We start from the raw sequence: 18,783 nt of genomic DNA, 5'->3' as shown, positions 1-18,783 counted from the left end.
GTTCACCTTGGCCCTTCTGGATCCTCTCCTACTTTCGGCTTCTGACGCCGGTGGCCCATTCACTACTACTACTACCCTACTAGACCCCATGATTCTGTCGTCTCTGGCACTGGTAGCAATCGATGCGTCGAGGGGAGATCGACCTTCCTCGTAAGTGCCGTCCCTGATCTGCGTCCCTCCCGATCAACGGCATCCATTAGATCTCTCTTTTCAACATCCATCTCCTGTTTGAATCCCTCCATCTCTTTTTTGGCTGCAATGCTTTTCTTGCGCAACTCTGTGTTGGTCCGACTGAGACGGCTCGCACGGTCTGCCAGCTGTTCCTTTTAATGTTCTTTCTCTCGCACTCTTTTCCTTGACTTCTCCTTTCCTTCTCAATCTTCCTCGTGTTTCGATCGAATAATCCTAAGCTCCTTGCTACGACTATCCAGCCTTCTCTGGAGTACTCCCACTTCGTTCTAGCGCAATCTTTCCAGGTGCTCGAGGATAGCGATATAATATTCGGTGGTCAAAGAATTGGTGTCATGGCTGAGGACTCCAGGATGAAGCGAAGGCACAGAAGCTGAATGTCGCAATGCTGGCCCTCTGTTCAGTGGATGGTCATGCTGGGGTGTTTGGGCCATTTTGATGTTGTGTAACTAATGCCGGCGTCAGATAGATCATGATGAGTCTCACTCATGAATATTTCTTTCTTGACTCTAAGTTCTGGGGAAGTGTTTCATATATACTACTCCATGAGAATTGGACCACTTGCAAGGGACTATAACCGTTATTAAGCTTGAACAAGATTTTGCGTAGGGACAAAAGGGTTGTTGAAGAGACCGTTGCCCCAGTCAAGACGCAAGTTAACGCTAACTTACTACGAGACTCAGAAAATGCGGATAATGGTGAGACCAATACATTGGATTGCTACTGTCACTTTCTGTGAGAAGCGTCGTCTTCCAGACTTCGCGGATCAGCGTGGCAATGGTCGGGTCTCAAATAAATAGTAATTTAGATATTTAGATGCAAACGTAACAGTAGATTCCTAATAATGTCCTAATGAACCCCAGTATGACGATCTAACTATCGCGTAGCGCCAACCTGCGCCGAGAACCAACAAATAAACGTGCAATCGACCATGCCCTTCTACAAAAAATACATGCTTCCGCGATCCTGTGGCCTTCAACGCTGGTTGTCAAGAATTCTTGGGGTATTTATGTCCGCCACAATAATTCTAGAAGAGCACTCGATATTTAATTGCTGTTAGGTTTTTTTATGAGGCCACTCCGCATTCTTTCCTTCCAGACCTCGATCAGGCCAGGCGCCCAGCGCCCTGTTCATGAGTTTCGCTAATATCTGTCTGGACTAGTGGATTCAAACCCTAGTCGAGTCCTCTTCTCCTACACGTCAGGGCGATTCCTCTACAACGAATAGAAGCGTCTCGAGGAAAGATATGTTGAATTCAATGTTGCAGCACTCAAGGAAGCAGTCTGTAAACATACAGGTCGTGGCAGGGTGACCAACCTCACGAAACTTGCAGAGGGCGGTTTCAATCGGGCTTTCCTTTCTTACTTTAGATGATTGTTTTCCATACCACATCTCAGTCCCCAAACAATATGCCACCGCCAGCGAGGTCGCAACCCTCACTTTTCTTCGATCAAAGGGCGTCCCCGTTCCTGAGGTTTATGGGTGGTCAGCGACGACCGATAACGCCATTGGGGCTGAATACATCATCATGGAGTTCGCTCCTGGCATTGGCCTAGACACCAAATGGTTCGACTTGACAAAGCGAGAGCAACGTACTGTGGCTATTGAAATAGTCGAAGTCGAGAGGAAACTCTTCGGCATTCCCTTTGGCTCATTCGGAAGCTTATATTTCAAGAAGGATATCCCTCCCGAACTGCAGGCTGACCTCTACGCCCCTGGGGTCGAAGATCCATCTGGAGATTCCGACACCTTCTGCATTGGGCCAATCGCAGATGACATGTTCTGACATGGCAAACGTGCTGAGATGCAAGTGGATCGTGGACCATGTAAGAAAATCATTCCGTCGAAACAATCGATGCTTCTGGGACGCAAGCTGACGATCGCTAGGGCGTAACCCACATAAATATCTTGCAGCTATTGGGAAACGAGAACTAGAATGGACCAAGAGGTTCGGAAAGCCGCTTGAGAAGGACTTTCCTTATAAACTCACTTCTACCGGGTGTGATTCCCCCCCAGCGCATATTCTACTTTGCTTGAAAAATATCTCGCAATCGCCCCTTTTCTCTTACCAAATGACGCAGAAAGCCATGGTAGTGCACCAACGCTGCGCCATCCAGGTATGTATACTGCGGACATCCAAAGCGCAAAGCTCGACGGAGGCTTACAATGACAAAGATCTTACCCCTAGCAACGTGTTTATATCACCGGAAACGTCTAAAAGCAGGAGGATCATTGACTGGCAACATACGGTGATTGTGCCTCGATTACTAGCTTCTGGACATCCTCGCCTATTCGAAAACCCCGACGTCGAACTGCCACCGACATTGGATGCCCCTCAGCCTCCAGATGGATATGAGTCACTGGATCCTGAAACGAAAGCCCAGGTTGATGAATTACTCCGACGTCGAAACCTGTACTATTTTTATCGCGTGTTCAATGGGGCGAAGAACCAGCTCCACCTGGCTGCTTGTGCTGATCCACTACTTGAGCCACGCAAACATCTTGTGGATTATGCCGGCCGTCAAGGGAATGGCAACCTGATGACCTTACGAGGCGCTCTTATCTAGATGCGCGAATACTAGCCTCTTCTTCAAGGTTAGACTGAGAAGTGCCCCATAGATTTTACGGAGGCCGAATTAAAACAGCATTATGAAAATGAACTCACATGGTTCGACTTTACCACTCTAGTCAACTACTGGCGGGAAGAGATCGGCGGAATGAGCGAGGAGGGGTGGGTGAAGGCGGAGGTTTATGATCACGCGGTGGAGAAGAACCGGGCGCTTAAAGAGAGATTTTTGAATGATGCTGATCTAGACGAGGTTGACAAGGTAGCTCAAGGTTGGCCATTTCAGGACAAGGAGGAGTTCTTTTGACCTTGACATATCCCAGTTGGTCAACCGTTGTATGGACTAGGGTCTCGTTGCGTTTTTCTTTATTATTTATTTCCTCCATTATCTCTCCTGCACTAGCTACGCTAGTTGCGCTCACCAATCCCATTGTATAATGTCAGGCTACCACTGGGCGCTTAGAGGGCCGCCTTCCCAACCCCTTTTCCCCGGGTTTTATTTGCAGGCGAGCTCCTTTTTTTACAACCTGTTGTCCCTCCCCCGCCGTGTCTTACTAGCCATCCCATTTGCTACACGAGTTAGCGGGCGTCTATCTTCAACGTAGAAGCGCGCCATGTCCTAGCTCTATTGTGGCATGCTTCAATCCCCTATCCAAGTCAATACGCCTCAGTCGAACAGATTCCTGACCCCATTTATTTCAAACCACTTTCCAATCCCTTCAATCGCCGTTGACCATCATGGGCGGGTCATGAAAAGCCTCCTCACCGCCGTTGACTTCGTCCATGGGCGCCCCGCAAATCTCACGAAATTCTTCGAGCCAACGGTTCGTCGCGGAGAGACCGTCTGGCCAAAGTCGCCCGTAGAGCAACTTCGCTACGGTATTCGTTGGGGTTATCACCAAGGATGATGGAAAGGAGTATCACAAATTCCCGCTTCAACTAAACACCGGCAAAATGCCTTCATTGATCAAGCAATGGCGCGACAACGACCGTGGCACCCACTCTGTGATGGCAATGATGTATTTCCCCAAGGGTGTTAAGCTGGATCCCCAGATCTTCCTGCAAGAGGCGGAAAAAGCCCTCGAAGTCTTTTAGTTACTGAGTCACTGTGATGTGTTCATTGACATAAAAGCAATTCTATCTTTATCCTGTTTACTCACTGATCCGTAGCAGAGGCTTGAGGCCCATGAGAGGTATATCTGCGGCACAAGTGGATATATGTACTGGTTGGGACATGACCGACACTTGGATTTGGATAATTCATTACACGTTGTGGGATGGATAATGGAATGCAGGCGGGGTTGTTTCTTTGTTATGCTTGGGCTTGGACTTGAATGGTTTATGTGGGCTGTTTTCAAAGTTGTTGTAGCATGCTTCTATATAACTGTCACATTTCCACTTTCTAGTGAAGCTTGAAAAAGGATCTTGTTACAAGCACACCCCTCAGAATGTTGTTAAGCCCGCTTTCCAGCAATGAAAGTAGTGAGTTCTCCAGGCGTGTTTTCAATGTATACAGTTTCCCTCTTTAACTCGGAAGGCTCTATCTGAAAGAGCTGGCTTGACATCAAAGCAGAAGTGGAGCTCCTTTCGCATACTCAACAGGCTGGGGTCGTTCGTGGATCTTTAAGAATTTGGTACATAGTTGCATTGTCAGCGGGAGATGTCATTCGAAGGCCGGGATGGCGAGTGGGGCTTGCATGGAACGGCAAAAAAGAAAAGAGAGAGATTCTCTGGTTTCGACTTGCTTTAAAAAACTGATCTATCTCGGTTTCTACCATGTGCCAACTTCCAACTTTTCCCCCATCAACCGGGGGAGGAATTGCATCATCCCCAGAATTTCTAAGCCAATCCTGACGTCCTGAGCCCGTCCATATTTTCGTAAGCTCGCTGATGGCCGTAACACACACAAAAAAGAACTCTTCGAGGCAGCTTTGGAGGGGTATATAACCTGATCGGTTTTCAACGACTGAATATATGCGTTTGATATAAACTATCTGTCTGTTGCTGTCTCGTTCCCCCTCCTCTCGTTTTATACGCCCCTGGTCGGTCGCTGATAATTGAGCCGTCAGCTTTTCCATTCGACTTTCCATCCCGATATATATATATTCGATTTGCCAACTGGCTCGGCGAACAGCGAGATGGGCTCCGCTCTTGATCAGAAAGATGGCGACCTACAACCTCCAGCATATACCGAAAATGCAATACCTAAAGACCCCGAAACCGCACGTATAGAAACAGCTCGAGATGTAGCAGAAAGAGGCCAAGCTGCTACGGACCAGTAAATATATCCATCCAATTTTCAAGAAAGGGTTGTTTTTGTCTTTTCTTTCTCACTTTACGCGGGTGACGTATATAGTTACGGGCGCTCGCTGGTACAATTTGACCGAGCTGCCGAAGCCAGACTTCTCTGGAAGATCGATTTGTTTATCGTCCCTACCGTCGCTCTTCTGTACCTTTTCTGCTTCATTGATCGCGCAAATATAGGTACGAGCTGCACTGCTCCTTTGTCAAGGCCTGGTTTATAGTCCCCTTTTCTCACAGACAAATGACTTGTAGGCAATGCGAAGCTCGCAGGCCTGGAGAGAGACCTTAACCTGAAAAACTATGACTATAATACGGTGCTCTCGATATTTTACGTCTCTTACATCGTTTTCGAAATCCCGTCCAACATGGCCTGCAAATGGATAGGTCCCGGATGGTACATACCAGCTATCTCGCTAGGTTTCGGAATCACTTCCGTAGCCACTGCTTTTGTGAATAACATCCATGAAATCTGTGGTGTTCGTTTTGTCCTTGGTATTTTTGAGGCCGGCATGCTACCGGGGATTGCCTACTACATGTCCAGGTGGTACCGGAGAAGCGAATTGACATTCCGCTTGTCTCTATACATCGTAATGGCTCCCCTTGCCGGCGCCTTTGGTGGACTTCTTGCCTCTGCGATTCTGAAATTATCCAACTTCGGTAGCCTTCATGAATGGAGGATGATATTTGCAATAGAGGGCATCATCACATGCGGAGTCTCTCTGATTAGCTTCGTTACTTTGACTGACCGCCCGGCGACTGCTTTTTGGCTTACCCAGGAGGAGAAAGATCTCGCCATCGCCCGTGTCAAATCAGAGCGTGTCGGAGCCACTGAGGTCTTGGACAAGTTGGACACCCGCAAAACCCTGCTTGGAATTTTCGGCCCTGTCACTATGGTCACCGCATTTATATTCCTTCTGAACAATATTACCGTTCAAGGCCTTGCATTCTTCGCCCCAACAATTGTCAAAACAATATATCCTGACGACAGCGTCGTATCCCAGCAACTCCATACCGTGCCTCCTTACGTCGTCGGGGGATTCTTTACTGTCCTTTTCCCTTTCCTCAGCTGGAAATTCAACCGCCGATTGATATTTTTCATCCTCAGTGCACCATTGGTGATGATTGGGTACATCATGTTCCTTGCCAGCGACAACTCCAAAGTTAGATATGGTGCGACTTTCGTCATCGCCAGTGGTGCATTTTCGCTCGGCGCTCTTTCCAACGCCAGTGTTTCTGCAAACGTCGTTTCAGACACGGCTAGGTCCTCTGCAATCGGCACAAACGTTATGTTTGGTAACATCGGTGGGTTGATATCAACGTGGTCGTTCCTGCCTTTCGATTCTCCGGACTATCATATCGGCAACGGCCTCAACTTAGCCACGTCGTCAACTATTCTTATTTGTTCTATCGCTTTGGTCTTTTGGATGCACTTGGATAATAAGAAAAGGGATAAGGAAAATGTGGAAGTAAAACTAGCAGGTCTCAGTCAAACGCAGATACAGAACCTTGACTGGCGCCATCCTGGTTTCCGATGGAAGACATAAGTTCGTTTCCTATGTGAACTATACCAGTGAGCAGCTAACTAGCCTTAGGGGCAGTGAGTTTTCTTCTTTTTCTCAACATTGGATACCCATGGTTCTATATTTTTGCTGCACATATCATGTTATTACTATTTAAAATTAACCTCTAAATCTCCTATTTTGTTGGAATTTCCTGGAAAGATTCGATCAAACCAAATATTTATTCATTACTCCGTACTCATATTCTAATTAAGTTGCCACGCTCTCTTCTCATTTTTCTCTGAAACACTGAAAATCTGCCTTTCATTCCTGCAACACTATCAAAATCCAAATAATAAACCCTTCCCTGACAGCTTGCATACACCTCAATTCATCCGCCGAAGTTCACCTCCTACGGGCATGGCTGCCCGTTTGTATTCCCGCAATAATTCGTATCCTCACATTTACTCCCACAACCATAATCGGTATAAGTTGTTGGAGTATTCTGTTCCCACGAGCGCATACACTCCGTCACGTCGCCATCACCCCAATTGCATCGCTTTCGCTCATACCCCATTGTGCGAACCATCTGCTGCTGGGTCCACACAGTATGACAACCCTTGTCATTCCAGGTACATGTCGTCGTCGAGGATGCAGTGTAGCATTCTGAGTCCTCGATGGATGAGGAAAACTCCACGGCAGAACTTAGCCCGGGCACGATACCCTTGGACACGGCAACGTCTATTTTCCACCCTATTGAGACGCTGACTGTTTCACTGCGTGATTGGCATACTTGGGTCCCGTTAAGGTGTGCGGTAGAGCACAACTGGGTGCCCGTGCAGTAAATGTTGCCGGAAGATTTGATCCAGGGTTTGTACCTAAAAATTTTGATATTTTTGTCAGCATTGCCCTGTCTATAATGGGTATCAGTGGATGGAGCGCATATTATTACCACACACTCGCTTCTACAGCGAAGTAGTCATGCCAGCATTTGCGCACTCTGGGGAACTTATATGGACGTGAAATCTTGTCGGATTCGATGTATACGCCTTGTCCGTCCTGGTAGGGTCCGTCGTAATCACGGTCGCTATCACATTCTTTCACGCCACGCTTTGCCAGCACCGAGCGAGTCGATGATGTCGGCATGGCAAGGCCATCCTGAACGAGGCCAAAAACTGCGAACGCGGCAGAAAGGATAAATGAGGTCCGCATGGCTGCTTGTTTCTCAGAGTGATAGAAGGTGGGTTGTCTTCGTGAGCTTGCGAACGAAGTAAATGGAGGATCGCTGTGATTGAACTAACTATCCTTGGTCGTTTCTTTCTTGCTTGTCTCGCCTGGATCATGAGAGTTCAACAAAAAAAAAATACTCTCCATTACCAAGGGGAGTGAGGACTTTTTATATTCCAATCGAACCATCTCCCTCCGCCTCCCATTTGCTATCAAAACTCGAGCTTCAGCCTTTCTCAACACTTCCTTCCTCTTCACCATTCTCTATACATCCCTTGAGGCTCCCAGCGAGTAATGTTCATCACGAAAATGGTAGGGGCAGTAAAATGTAAGCCCGGTGAAAGCCAATTCCAAAATTAGACCTATGTCCCGTTTGGTAAATAGCGTCTTCAGACTTCAACCCCCTAAATAAAACGTTCAGCCGGTCGATTGGCCGGGCTGCACGGTATTTAAAAATATAAACCTGCAGACTATAAGCAGTCAGGGTAGGGGGATCGTAGATCGGCAGTCCGAGAGGGCACGTGGAGGGTTCGGGGTGCATTTGAGTCCAGAATACTTCGTCTACTTCGCAAATGGTTCTCCAGCCTTTTAGCCCCCATGCAGAATAGGTTTTGTCGCAGTCAAGAGGATTTACTAGAAGCGGAATAGACCGTGGTTTGTTACGTTTCTCCTGCATAATTCTTCTGCCCTGTTTCACGGGTGCTGCGTACTAGTAGATTTTGTTTCTTTTTCTTTTTCTTTTCTTTTTCTTTTTCTTTTTTTTTTCCAGATAGCCTTGCATGAGCTTTCAGCTAATAATAGAAAATTTATCGACCGACCGTGCAGGAGCAGCCCTGTGGCGTTCGTATTTGGTTGATGCAATGCAGGATGGGAGCCTCGTGGTAGTTGGGGGGCCCATTTAATGCGCACACGTCGTGCATGCATATGTACGGAGTGGGGAGAAGATATGCCAATTTAATGTTGATAGACCATTCTTTAGGCCTTTACTAAATGGTGTGGCTTAAATATTCATCTGGCAATATTTCATTGCCAACAAACGCTATGTCGGGGGCGGCGGGCGAAGTGGTGCACTGGTGGTTTTGATGCAAGCCACCTTAGGAGACAAGGTTGTGACGGCTCGGCCCGTTTAGCCAAAAAAATCACAGCAACCTAGCCTCTGGGCATGCCCCTTGGGTTGGTTGGGGTGGGTCCTAATAAATTCCCCCAAAAGGCAACACAACCTCAATGCCAAACACAAACTGAACGAATTTTACTAAACTACACAGCGAAACAGACGGAAGAACATCTCATACCAAGATTACAAAGTGAAGATAAAATAGAGTTTCATACCTCCGCGGGATCCAACATAGCTTGGTGTACGAAGTAGAGACGGTTGTGGCGCGGGGAAACGGCCTTGGTCCGCAAGCGATTTTATTGGAAGCTCAGGTTTGCGTGCGGGCGCGGGTGGACGATGGGGCAGGACAATATGGGGAAGAAGGAATGACGGGTTGAACGGGAACCGGGAGCTCGGGGGCTCGGGGCCTCGGGGAAAGCGGCGGTAGAAGAACTTGAGCTGCCGGCCGAGGGCGGGATGTGCAAGGAACCTACGGACGCATAACGAGAACGAGTTGGTTGTCTCACGGATCCGCGGACAGTCATGGTATGCCGGAAAAGGAATTAAGAGCCGCACGCAAAAAGTATAAACCCCCCCCCAACTTTCCAATCTTCGTCTTTTTTCCCCTTCGACACAAACCTATATTGAGTGGGCGATCTCTCTAGAACCACTACAAATAATGGATAATGAACGCTCCATGTATGCTTGAGTCACTTGTCCAAAATGATACACAAAAATAAAAAGTGGATAGATATAGCACTTGCGGTCAGCCACGAAGGTGAAGGGGCTGGAAGACACATGTATTCTTGACAAGATGCAACGAAGCTATATTATGCCCTAGAGAAAAGATACCGGTACATGGAAATAGATCGATATTGTACTCTCATAGCTAGGGCCGCTAAACCTAGAATTGTCTTCGTAGAAGATATTGCGGGACATGGACGGCGGGGATTGATGGGAGACAGGGAAGAGAAAGAAAATGATAACAAGTTGCAGGCGTGTATGGAGGAAGGGCATCAACACTGTAATTATTTTGGAAACGCCAAGTATGGGGTAGGGATGGGTATAATGTCAAAACGAAGTATATACAAGTAGAAAGGGGGAGAGATATTCAACATTTGGCTGGTCCGGATAATTCGAAGGCCATGTTTTCCAAGCTGGTAGTTATTTATTTATTTACTTACGGGCCTTAGCCCTTAATTTCAGATCCAATGCTCGTGTCGTCGGTTAAATCCTTCTCGACCGCAGACCACTGATTTGATTCCTGCATGCTGTCGTCGTCGCCGTCAGGGAACATGGCAGGGATATTATCAGCATGAGCTGAAACCTCAGTTTCATCGTCTGGAAGAATGGCTGCAAATCCCACATTTTTCCTGCCTGTTGAATGCGACGGTATTACCTCCTCGAGAACATCACCATTCCAAGGCTTGCACTGCTTCACAATTTCTCCGCATCGAAGGCAAATCCAGCCTTCGCCTTCCTCTGCTTCAAGCTTCTCGGCAATGCAGACAAAGCAGTATATGCATCCGCATGGCATGGTCTCGTATGGATTTATAACATCAGTCTGTGCAGAGCCTATTATCCCTCCTGAGGCTCCAGATGCCCCCAGCACGTCACTTTCGGAGGTGGCTGTTGGATTATGTTCCTGGTAGCAAATCGGACATGTCCTTTCGGGCAAGAACGCCAACTCCCCTTGGCCCTTAGCCTGCTCGCCCCCCTCATCAGTTGCTCTCAGCGACGACTTAGTTTTCCTCCAAGCCCTTGAGATCCAACGCCGCCATCGCCCGATACCGACGAGAGGAAGCAAGAACAATAGAAACTCTGTAAACGCGTGCCACACGAGTTGCCTATTTAGATATTCAAAAGAGACTTCGCGGCTGACTTGGGTAGATGGAGGTGCGAGGCGCATACGTAGCACGCGATCGATTAGCGTCCTATATCGTCCGTTGGCGAGAAAGATGAGAAACGACACGAAGCCCGCAATTGAGTGCGTGGTTGAAATGGTATTTGTAATCCTAGACAAAAGTCGTACCCGGGGGGATGGCTATTTTTGCATATTAGCGTCGGAGTTCATCGAATGAACTAAAATCGCTCTTGAACGGACCTCATCATATCCGCCTTCCTGGTCAATCAACCAGGCCTCCCATTTATCCCAGGTATAGCGGCCCCCAACTGTGAAGAGGCCGTATAATGTTTTTTGCCATTTCGTGGGATCCGAGAGTGTGGGACCCTTTTTCCGGCTATCTGTATATTTGAGATTTTGTAGAGCCGCACCGTAGGATGCATTGTGATCCCATATGGAGAGCTTAAAGAGGATTGCCCTCAGTGCGAACTGGATCTCGTGCGTCCAATCTTCCTTTATGTGGTTCTACAGAAGAAGAATAACAGCGTCAGCCTCCTGAACACACACAAAAATATAAAACGGACATCTTATAAAAATAAGAGCAAAGGACTGTGAACCTTACCCCAAAGTATTTTAATCCTTCCCCAACCTGGGCTTTCAATAGTGCGAGGAGCTCTTCATCCAACAACTCCGCGTCTACCTGACCCACCCTAAACGCGGGCTTCGTGCCTTCCCTTCCTTTTATTGTATCCCATAACATAATCCCAGCATCGGAGGCTCTTGAGAGCGGATAAGGAAGTTTCCCAATAGCTGCGGGAAGACGAGTGCTTGGTTCCGGGATTCGACTTGGCGCTTCTGCTTCACGGAGACGCCGACGTTCCAAAATCCGCTCTTGCGCGGCAGCGAAATTTGTCGGAGTCATCGTGTCATCGTTCTTGATTGATTTGCCGGCTATCCCAAGCCCTTTAGCAAAGATAGGACTTGTTCAAGTGTTCTGAGGCCGTTGGAAAGGGAGAGTCGGTAGACTCAATGACATACCCGGAGCATGAGCAGCCGAGGTCGAGCGTCACATGACATTGGGGTTTGAGCTGTACCTAGTTACAAAGTTCTCGGAGAGGAAAGCTTGCAATTTTACTGAAGCAATTACCACTAGCTAGTAAAGCCTTTAGGCTCACAAACATGAAGTTGGTTAATAGCTAACAGAATTAAAACAACATAGGTTGAGCACTACATATACCCATTACGGGCGGCATTGGTTACAATGTTGTTGGAGGACAAAAGTATCGAGTTGGTCCGAGCTCCAACGCTAGTTTAACTGAACTGTAACGTGCCACTCATTTCTTTGGGGGTTTGTCATGGCTGGCAGGAAAATGGTGGGGTGCGTTTGATAGTTTTGATCAACAATGAAATTGTCAGGGCGTTTCTCCCCTCCAAGCTTCCTCAAGTTTATAACGACATATACCGGTTCCAGTCCTTTCACCTCCGCTGCCCATGGCTTCAATGGTAGAATTGCCCGGAGAGGCGAATCCCCTCACGCGTCAAAATATCTTCAACGCCTTGGTCTCCGCTGCAGGCTCAACGCAGCAGCAGGTCATCACGGGTGGGCAGCAGCTTCAGAACTGGGAGAAACAAGCAAATTACTTTTCGTTGCTACAGGTATGCATAATACGTCGTTGGAAACACTTATGGTTCTAGATGCATTAACATGTAATTGCAGGATATCTTCGTTGATTACTCCCTCCCAAACGAAGTCCGCTACCTGTCGATCATCCAGCTTAAAAATGGCATTGATAAGTACTGGAGGAAGACTGCGCCCAAGTAAGCTCCAGTATTTGTGTCACACTACTAAATATACTGACTGTGAACAACAAAAGTGCCATCAAGCCGGAGGAGAAAGTGCGGATCAGATCAAGAGCCCTGGAGGCTGGAGCTGTCGAACCTGACGCCAAACTTGCTCTTCACAATGCGCTGATGATTGCGAAGATAGTGCGGTTAGAGTTCCCATTAGAATGGTAGGATAAGCGCCCATCTTTTTTCTGTGCCGGGGGTTTGTTGCTAATCTACTTGTATTTTCAGGCCCGACGCGATTACGTCCGTGATTACATTGCTTCGAGCATCCTTCCAACTTGGCAGCAACCCGTTACAACTTCCCCGTACACTTCTTATCCTCTTGCATATAATCAAAGAACTCGCCACGGGGAGATTGCAGCGGATTAAAAGGAATCTATTCACGGTTGCGCCGGAGATATTTCACATTCTTGCCAATATATATGTTGAAAAAGTCAACAAGTGGGGAACCTTCCTAGAGGCTAGTAGTGGGGATGACGAGGGTGGAGCTTTGGAAGCTTTGGATGAAAGCCTCATCACGCTGAAGACCATGCGCCGGCTGATAGTTGCAGGCTTCGAGCATCCTAATAGGGACAACGATGTTCAGCAATTTTGGGCCCTATCCCTTACTCATCTGGGCAATTTTTACTCTTTATTGGAACGAAAATCATCGGAGCTGGCACCTAATGTCTCAAGATTACTTGAAAGACATATTGTACAACTATCCAAGCTCCATTTAGAGATGGCTAAGAACCATCCCGCAGCATTCGCCTTGTTTCCAGGTTGCGTTGACCTTGCTCGATCATACTGGGGACTGGTGGTTGAGCTCGCGAAATTATACGACCCAAATGACATGTCTCGAGTCGCAATTGGAACTGACGGTGACGCTGATGACGACGAAACCCCTTTCCTAGAAAAGATTGCCTTGAAGGGCCTCCTTATCTTGCGGACATGTATCAAAATGGCATTTTATCCCGCGCACACCTTCAAATATCAACATGCTCAGGACAAAGAAGAGAAAAGTCAATCTATCGAACTAATCAAGTCTCAGCTACTCACCCACGAATTCGTAGTCCAGGTCATGGAACTGCTTATAACCCGTTTCTTTGTCTTTCGAGCAAGCGACCTTCGCCAATGGGAGGAAGATCCCGAAGAATGGGAGAAGCGTGAGGAAGAGATTACAGATGCATACGACTTTTCCATCCGTTCTTGCTCTGAAAAAGTTTTTCTAGATCTCCTCATCCACTTTAAGGAACTTCTTGTCCCCAAATTACTACACGTATTTTACTCCTATGCCAGTGAGTCTATCCACCACTTGGGTTTACAACATAACATTTTCTTAACATCGTCTAGACCCTCAGAATCAGGAAGTTCTCTTGAAAGATTCCCTTTATTCCGCTATTGGCCTTGGTGCTGCAATTTTAGAGAAGCAGCTTGATTTCAATGCATTTTTATCATCTACTCTTATTCCAGAGGTTCAAATCCAACATCCAGGATATAATCTACTGAGGCGAAGGATAGCAATACTGCTCGGACAATGGGTACCCGTGAAAGCCGACGAATTAGACATGCCGTCAATTTACCAAGTTTTTCAACATTTACTCAACAAAAGTGACCCTACTAATGACCAGGTTGTTCGGGTCACTGCGGGCCGCCAACTTAAAAATGTGTTGGAGCCGTTTGAATTCAGCATTGAGCGGTTCTTGCCCTACGCGACTCCCACACTTCAGAGCCTCATGGACCTGGTTAGCGAAGTTAGTCTATCAGAAACGAAAATGGCACTTCTTGGAACGGTTCGCATTGCTATAGTGAAAATGGAAGACCATGTACGTCGTGCTTCAACATGCCTCACAAACTCAGGATACTGATATATACTAGATTGCCCCGTATGCGGACCAGATTGTCTCTTTATTACCACAATTGTGGGAACAATCAAGTGAAGAAAACCTCATGAAGCAAGCAATCCTCACGCTACTTTCTTCCTTAATCCATTCCATGAAACAAGACTCGGTCCGATATCATCAGATAATCATTCCTCTCATCCAAAAATCCGTCGATCCTGGATCGGTATGCATGCCCTTTCCATATTTATATCAGCATCCTTCTAATAATCAATAGGAGGCATTGGTTTATCTATTAGAGGAAGCCCTGGACCTGTGGTCTGCAGTTCTCATGCAAGCTCCTTCCCCAGCGTCGCCGGAACTTCTCCAGCTTTTACCATATCTCTTCCCTGTTTTCGATATTGGCACCGAAAGTCTCCGCCAGGCTTTAGAAGTTACCGAGTCCTATATTCTTCTTTCCCCTCAGGAGATGCTCAACGACAATATCCGCTTCCGGCTGCTCGTTGCGTTGGAAGCCCTCCTTAGTTCGACTACGCGACAGCGAATTGGAGTGGTTCCGCATCTTGTCGAACTGCTTATCCGAGCAGTAGAGCTTGTGGATCCTGGAAACGAACAAGCCTATTCAGTTGTGGCCAAATCTCTTCTGGATTCTTCGTTCCTACTAACACTTCTTTCTGGTCTCCGTGAGACTTACGAAGCCCACCTCACCACCGGGCCAAATAAAAAATCCCCAGGCGTCGACGGCGTTGTGGAAACGGATTATTTCTCTGTCCTCGCACGGATTGCCCTCGGCAGCCCCAAAATATTTATCTCCTCCGCCGTATCTTCCATGAGCCATTCATCCGAAGAAGAAACCGTCAACTGGATCTTGACAGAGTGGTTCTCCCACTTTGATAACGTGGGCGACATTAACCGCAAAAAGCTACACGCGTTGGCTTTAACACACCTCCTCTCTATAAACGGCCATTCAATATCACCCCCAGCCTACCTCCTCAAACATCTCCAGTCCTATCTTGTTGTGTGGACCGACCTTATCAGAGAACTATCCGAAGGCACCGACTATGATCCTAACGATCCGCGAGGCGGCGACTATCTCATTGTCTGGAACACAGACTCAGCAGATCAAACTAATGGGAAATATCAAAGCAACGAGTCGCCCGAAACCACCCGCCGACGGGCTTGGAGCAATGCCGACCCTGTGCATAAGATCAATTTCCGCCACTTTGTCACAGAGAATCTGCGGGGAGTTGTTGGGGCGTGCGGTGGGATGGACAAGTTTAGAGACGAGTGGCTGATTAATGTTGATCGTGAAGTTGTAAATGGCTTTGGGGAGTTGGGGTTGTTGTGATACGATACGGGCGGTGCTATCGTACAGGCTTGGGAAGTGGATACAGTGATACCAAGAGCCTGCCTTTCCTGACAGGAGGTGTAATGGCACAATTTTTTTTTCTTCCGCCCTCTTATTTACCTTTCTATTCCTTTTGCTAAGTTTTCATTATGTTTGAAACCCTAGCTACCAACCCGTTGAGAAACTCATACATTGCTCGATGAATTTGGGGGTGCTGTCTCAAGGCTGCAACGAGAATGGAAATGAATCATACAGAAAATATAAGAAAATATACCAAATGTACCGTAACCTTCTGTGCAATTATGTTGCTCTTAAGTAGTATTTGAGAGATTTCATGAAAAGTAATAAAAAATGGGATAGTTTTACTAACAATGTGTCGTCTAGATAACCACATCCCCATTTCCATGCAACGGAGGAGTACATGGATGGCAAATAATAAGATAGATCAATGACTTCTATTAAACGTATGCAGCGCAAAAATTAAAATTTTCGAATGTATATAATTGTTCACTTCAACATCCCCCCCCCCCAAAAAAAAACATTGCAAATCCATCACTTGCAACCACCGTACTTTCTATCCCTGAAAGGCTGTGGGAACAAGCCTGCTGACAAGAGGTCCTGCATATCCCACTCAGGCGACCCTTCTGTCTTCCACGTCCAGAAGAACCACCCCGCACAATTTTCATAAGCGTCCAGCTGAGCCTCAAGAAACCGTCTGATCTCCGCTTTTTGCTGAGCAGGAAGCCGTCCAACGGAGCCAAAGTACCTCCCACCACAAGCGCCCGAGGGCTTGCCGTTGGGATGCGACTTATCAAACCGCGCCCCCATACCCCTTCCATTAAGATATTTGGCACAATCGGTCATGGCGGCGGTCCACTCCCCAACAAAAGTCCTTTTATCCGTCTTCGCGAGCTTTTCACGTCCAAACGAGCATGCAAGGTTGACGTGTTGGTCTACGTTGAAGTTTACAAGCGCATTGTCAAAGACTTGGTAGTGATGCACGTCGAGTTGGACATTGTGGAAATTTTGAGATGGGAGCATGAAACCGTTCCAGGAAGGGGGGTCCTGGAAAGCGTCGGATATTGCAACGCCGACGTTGCGGTTTGCGTTCCGCACGATCTTATAGCCATCGTGATAGAATCTTTTGACTTGGCTGAGCGGTACACCACCCGGCACGAAGGGCTCGTTGATAATTTCGATGGAGTCCACGACGTCGGTTTGGTGGGCGTAACGCTCTGCGAGGGCGCGAACGGCATTCAGGGTTTGGGCTACTGTCTCCCCCTTTGGCCAGTTGATGGGACCACGGCGACCACTGTTGTCGAAGCCGTTTTGGGAGCCCGGAGCTAAACCGTGATACCGAGTCAGTGAATGGGGATTGACCTTCAACTATATTTAGGAGCTAAAATTTTTAATAACTAACCACCATGAAGGTCAATTGCAACTTTGAGGTTTGATTCTCTGGCCCATCTAAGCGCCTTATCCATATAGCCAACTTGGCCCTGGACATATGGCTCTCCCTTCAGGGGAGCTACCGCCCAGTAACCTATGGGGATCCTGACATGAGTCAATCCCGCCGCTGCAATCTGCTTAAAATCCTCTGCAGTGATCCACGAGTTCCAATGTTTCGATAGTCGTGATTTGGCATTGCCGGCGAGAACTTGGCTCAGGGTGTACTCATCCACTGCTCGATCCCCTGCATTTTCGAAGACAGAAGGCGTTATCCATGGCTCCAGGACTAGCCACCCGCCCAGATTCACGCCATAGATCCACTCCTTGTTTTCGCGGGATGCAAGGTGAGGCGGGGCAGCATGAGGCGTGGCAGATGCCATGACCACCCATGCGAGAAAAAAGCAAGCGAAGACTAGCTTGAAAGGCTTAAGTGTCGCCATGATCTATCACTGGCGAAAACAACTAGAAGATAGGGAGAGAATCTCTCAGTAGAGAAAAGCAGTGTGGAGGAAAGCAGCCATGGGCAGCTTTATAATGTAGCACATCTTCCCCATGCTAAGTACGTGTAGAACAGGAGGAAGCTGCATAGGGGGTCATAGTTAGCCTGGGAATGCCCCAAATGTCAAATCAGGAAAATGATAAACAGTTTCTGAAGATCGAGTCAAGAAAAGGTTGAGTTACTGAACAGTTGTTTCCATATCTAAATGGTTGGCCAACACGGTTGGTCGACATTTAGGAAAGGATATCATTCCGGAACCCCCGCAACTCCGTACAGGAGTTGGGATTTCAGCAACCAGCGGACTACGATGAGGCGGTTACCCAATTGGTATTTTCTTTTCCCTTCTATTTCCCCTCAGTTCTGGATACGGCACGCATTTTGCCAATTCCAACAATAATATCACCACGAAGGCGTCACACAGTCTATGGTAGCTGTGGAAAACTTCGACTACTGGACGCCACTGTGTGATGTGCGACACTCGCATGCGAATGCCGGGAAAGTTGACGGAGCATATCTCAACTGCATAGACATGGCCAAGGGCGGGAGAGAATATAATAGAATCCAGCGAAGTGATGATGCTCGGATTTCGCAAAGGAGTTGTGGCCTTGAAAGAAATGCAGTGGCAGTCAGTGGGAGTCAGTGGGAGACCATCCTTGCCGCTGGTTGAATAGACCCAGCTGGCATTGAATTTTAGGCTGTGGCTAGCCAGGAGTATCATGCATCATTAGAGGCAGAAGACTCTGGCCGAGTCGATCATGATAATATATACGTCTTGCCCGAGGTCTTTTGCAACCTATATTTAGGAATGATAATAATGTCCCATTAGGGAACACAGTAAACTATCTTGGACGATCCATGGGAGTAGTAGCCTAAATCCCTAACCTATAGGCGGCAAGATTGTGAGAGGGCCATCCGCAGTATTTACCGTCTGATATATCTTATTCTACAGTCATTCAGAGGACAAGAGTATCCTCCTATTCCATTCCAAGGTTTATATTTCGCTACTCATGTTTATATTTTGCATGCTAAGTTTAGGATCGGTACCATCAACGATTCATTATTATTAAGACGACATTGTGCTCTCAAGTCACCACGAAT

General features: G+C 47.4%; 8 protein-coding genes across 11 annotated transcripts; 5 read left to right on the top strand and 3 right to left on the bottom strand.

Moving 5' to 3' along the window:
• Nucleotides 1-1,717: 1,717 nt before the first annotated feature.
• Nucleotides 1,718-1,975, top strand: BDCG_16408 (uncharacterized protein; the record flags this gene model as incomplete). Its single annotated transcript, XM_045425649.1, has 1 exon — nt 1,718-1,975. The coding sequence occupies one exon, from the start codon at nt 1,718-1,720 to the stop codon at nt 1,973-1,975; it is 258 nt and encodes an 85-aa protein (XP_045279709.1).
• Nucleotides 1,976-1,993: 18 nt separating this feature from the next.
• Nucleotides 1,994-2,756, top strand: BDCG_16407 (uncharacterized protein; the record flags this gene model as incomplete). Its single annotated transcript, XM_045425648.1, has 2 exons — nt 1,994-2,015; nt 2,077-2,756. The coding sequence occupies 2 exons, from the start codon at nt 1,994-1,996 to the stop codon at nt 2,754-2,756; spliced, it is 702 nt and encodes a 233-aa protein (XP_045279708.1).
• A 634-nt stretch (nt 2,757-3,390) lies between these two features.
• On the top strand, nt 3,391-3,850 carry BDCG_01697 (uncharacterized protein; the record flags this gene model as incomplete). The annotated part of the gene is made up of 2 exons (XM_045417227.1): nt 3,391-3,579; nt 3,620-3,850. 2 exons carry the CDS (start codon nt 3,391-3,393, stop codon nt 3,848-3,850), a joined length of 420 nt encoding a protein of 139 aa, XP_045274102.1.
• A 252-nt stretch (nt 3,851-4,102) lies between these two features.
• On the top strand, nt 4,103-8,531 carry BDCG_01696 (MFS transporter; the record flags this gene model as incomplete). 3 transcript variants are annotated; one of them, XM_045417226.1, is made up of 3 exons in its annotated part: nt 4,103-4,751; nt 4,825-5,239; nt 5,312-8,036. In XM_045417226.1, one exon carries the CDS (start codon nt 5,425-5,427, stop codon nt 6,601-6,603), a length of 1,179 nt encoding a protein of 392 aa, XP_045279707.1. The 3 variants fall into 3 exon arrangements, with proteins under 3 accessions (XP_045279707.1, XP_045279706.1, XP_045274101.1); XM_045417224.1 differs by lacking the exon at nt 4,103-4,751 and having other exon boundaries at nt 4,894-5,033; nt 5,112-5,239; nt 5,312-6,603; XM_045417225.1 differs by having other exon boundaries at nt 4,103-5,239; nt 5,312-8,531.
• Nucleotides 6,971-7,770, bottom strand: BDCG_01695 (uncharacterized protein; the record flags this gene model as incomplete). Its single annotated transcript, XM_045417223.1, has 2 exons — nt 6,971-7,436; nt 7,511-7,770. 2 exons carry the CDS (start codon nt 7,768-7,770, stop codon nt 6,971-6,973), a joined length of 726 nt encoding a protein of 241 aa, XP_045274100.1.
• Nucleotides 8,526-11,947, bottom strand: BDCG_01694 (peroxisomal biogenesis factor 2). Its single transcript, XM_045417222.1, has 3 exons — nt 11,344-11,947; nt 10,983-11,246; nt 8,526-10,922 (listed from the first exon to the last, which is right to left on the bottom strand). Exons 1-3 carry the CDS (start codon nt 11,641-11,643, stop codon nt 10,068-10,070), a joined length of 1,419 nt encoding a protein of 472 aa, XP_045274099.1. The 5' UTR covers nt 11,644-11,947; the 3' UTR covers nt 8,526-10,067.
• Nucleotides 11,041-17,945, top strand: BDCG_01693. 2 transcript variants are annotated; one of them, XM_045417221.1, is made up of 8 exons: nt 11,041-12,377; nt 12,439-12,539; nt 12,596-12,733; nt 12,798-13,846; nt 13,902-14,374; nt 14,427-14,615; nt 14,667-16,232; nt 16,373-17,945. In XM_045417221.1, the coding sequence occupies exons 1-7, from the start codon at nt 12,213-12,215 to the stop codon at nt 15,735-15,737; spliced, it is 3,186 nt and encodes a 1,061-aa protein (XP_045279705.1). In that variant the 5' UTR covers nt 11,041-12,212; the 3' UTR covers nt 15,738-16,232; nt 16,373-17,945. The 2 variants fall into 2 exon arrangements, with proteins under 2 accessions (XP_045279705.1, XP_045279704.1); XM_045417220.1 differs by having other exon boundaries at nt 14,667-17,945.
• Nucleotides 16,027-18,693, bottom strand: BDCG_01692 (glucan 1,3-beta-glucosidase). Its single transcript, XM_045417219.1, has 3 exons — nt 17,868-18,693; nt 17,158-17,767; nt 16,027-17,080 (listed from the first exon to the last, which is right to left on the bottom strand). Exons 2-3 carry the CDS (start codon nt 17,624-17,626, stop codon nt 16,290-16,292), a joined length of 1,260 nt encoding a protein of 419 aa, XP_045274098.1. The 5' UTR covers nt 17,627-17,767; nt 17,868-18,693; the 3' UTR covers nt 16,027-16,289.
• Nucleotides 18,694-18,783: the final 90 nt, after the last annotated feature.

This window comes from Blastomyces dermatitidis (assembly GCF_000003525.1).
Source record: "Blastomyces dermatitidis ER-3 genomic scaffold supercont1.2, whole genome shotgun sequence".
NCBI lineage: Eukaryota > Fungi > Ascomycota > Eurotiomycetes > Onygenales > Ajellomycetaceae > Blastomyces > Blastomyces dermatitidis.
Note: the sequence above shows the minus strand (reverse complement) of the source record. Positions and strands in the feature narration are given on the sequence as shown.

Bases quoted from the DNA above. Each gene is read 5' to 3' on its own strand.
- BDCG_01694 (XM_045417222.1), bottom strand. From the start codon at position 11,643: ATGACTCCGACAAATTTCGCTGCCGCGCAAGAGCGGATTTTGGAACGT. The intron at 11,247-11,343 runs GTAAGGTTCACA...CTTCTTCTGTAG, and splicing joins AAGGATTAAAATACTTTGGG to AACCACATAAAGGAAGATTG. The intron at 10,923-10,982 runs GTCCGTTCAAGA...ATGCAAAAATAG, and splicing joins AGGAAGGCGGATATGATGAG to CCATCCCCCCGGGTACGACT.
- BDCG_01693 (XM_045417221.1), top strand. From the start codon at position 12,213: ATGGCTTCAATGGTAGAATTGCCCGGAGAGGCGAATCCCCTCACGCGT. The intron at 12,540-12,595 runs GTAAGCTCCAGT...GAACAACAAAAG, and splicing joins TGGAGGAAGACTGCGCCCAA to TGCCATCAAGCCGGAGGAGA. The intron at 14,375-14,426 runs GTACGTCGTGCT...GATATATACTAG, and splicing joins TAGTGAAAATGGAAGACCAT to ATTGCCCCGTATGCGGACCA.
- BDCG_01692 (XM_045417219.1), bottom strand. From the start codon at position 17,626: ATGGCGACACTTAAGCCTTTCAAGCTAGTCTTCGCTTGCTTTTTTCTC. The intron at 17,081-17,157 runs GTTAGTTATTAA...ATCACGGTTTAG, and splicing joins TGCAATTGACCTTCATGGTG to CTCCGGGCTCCCAAAACGGC.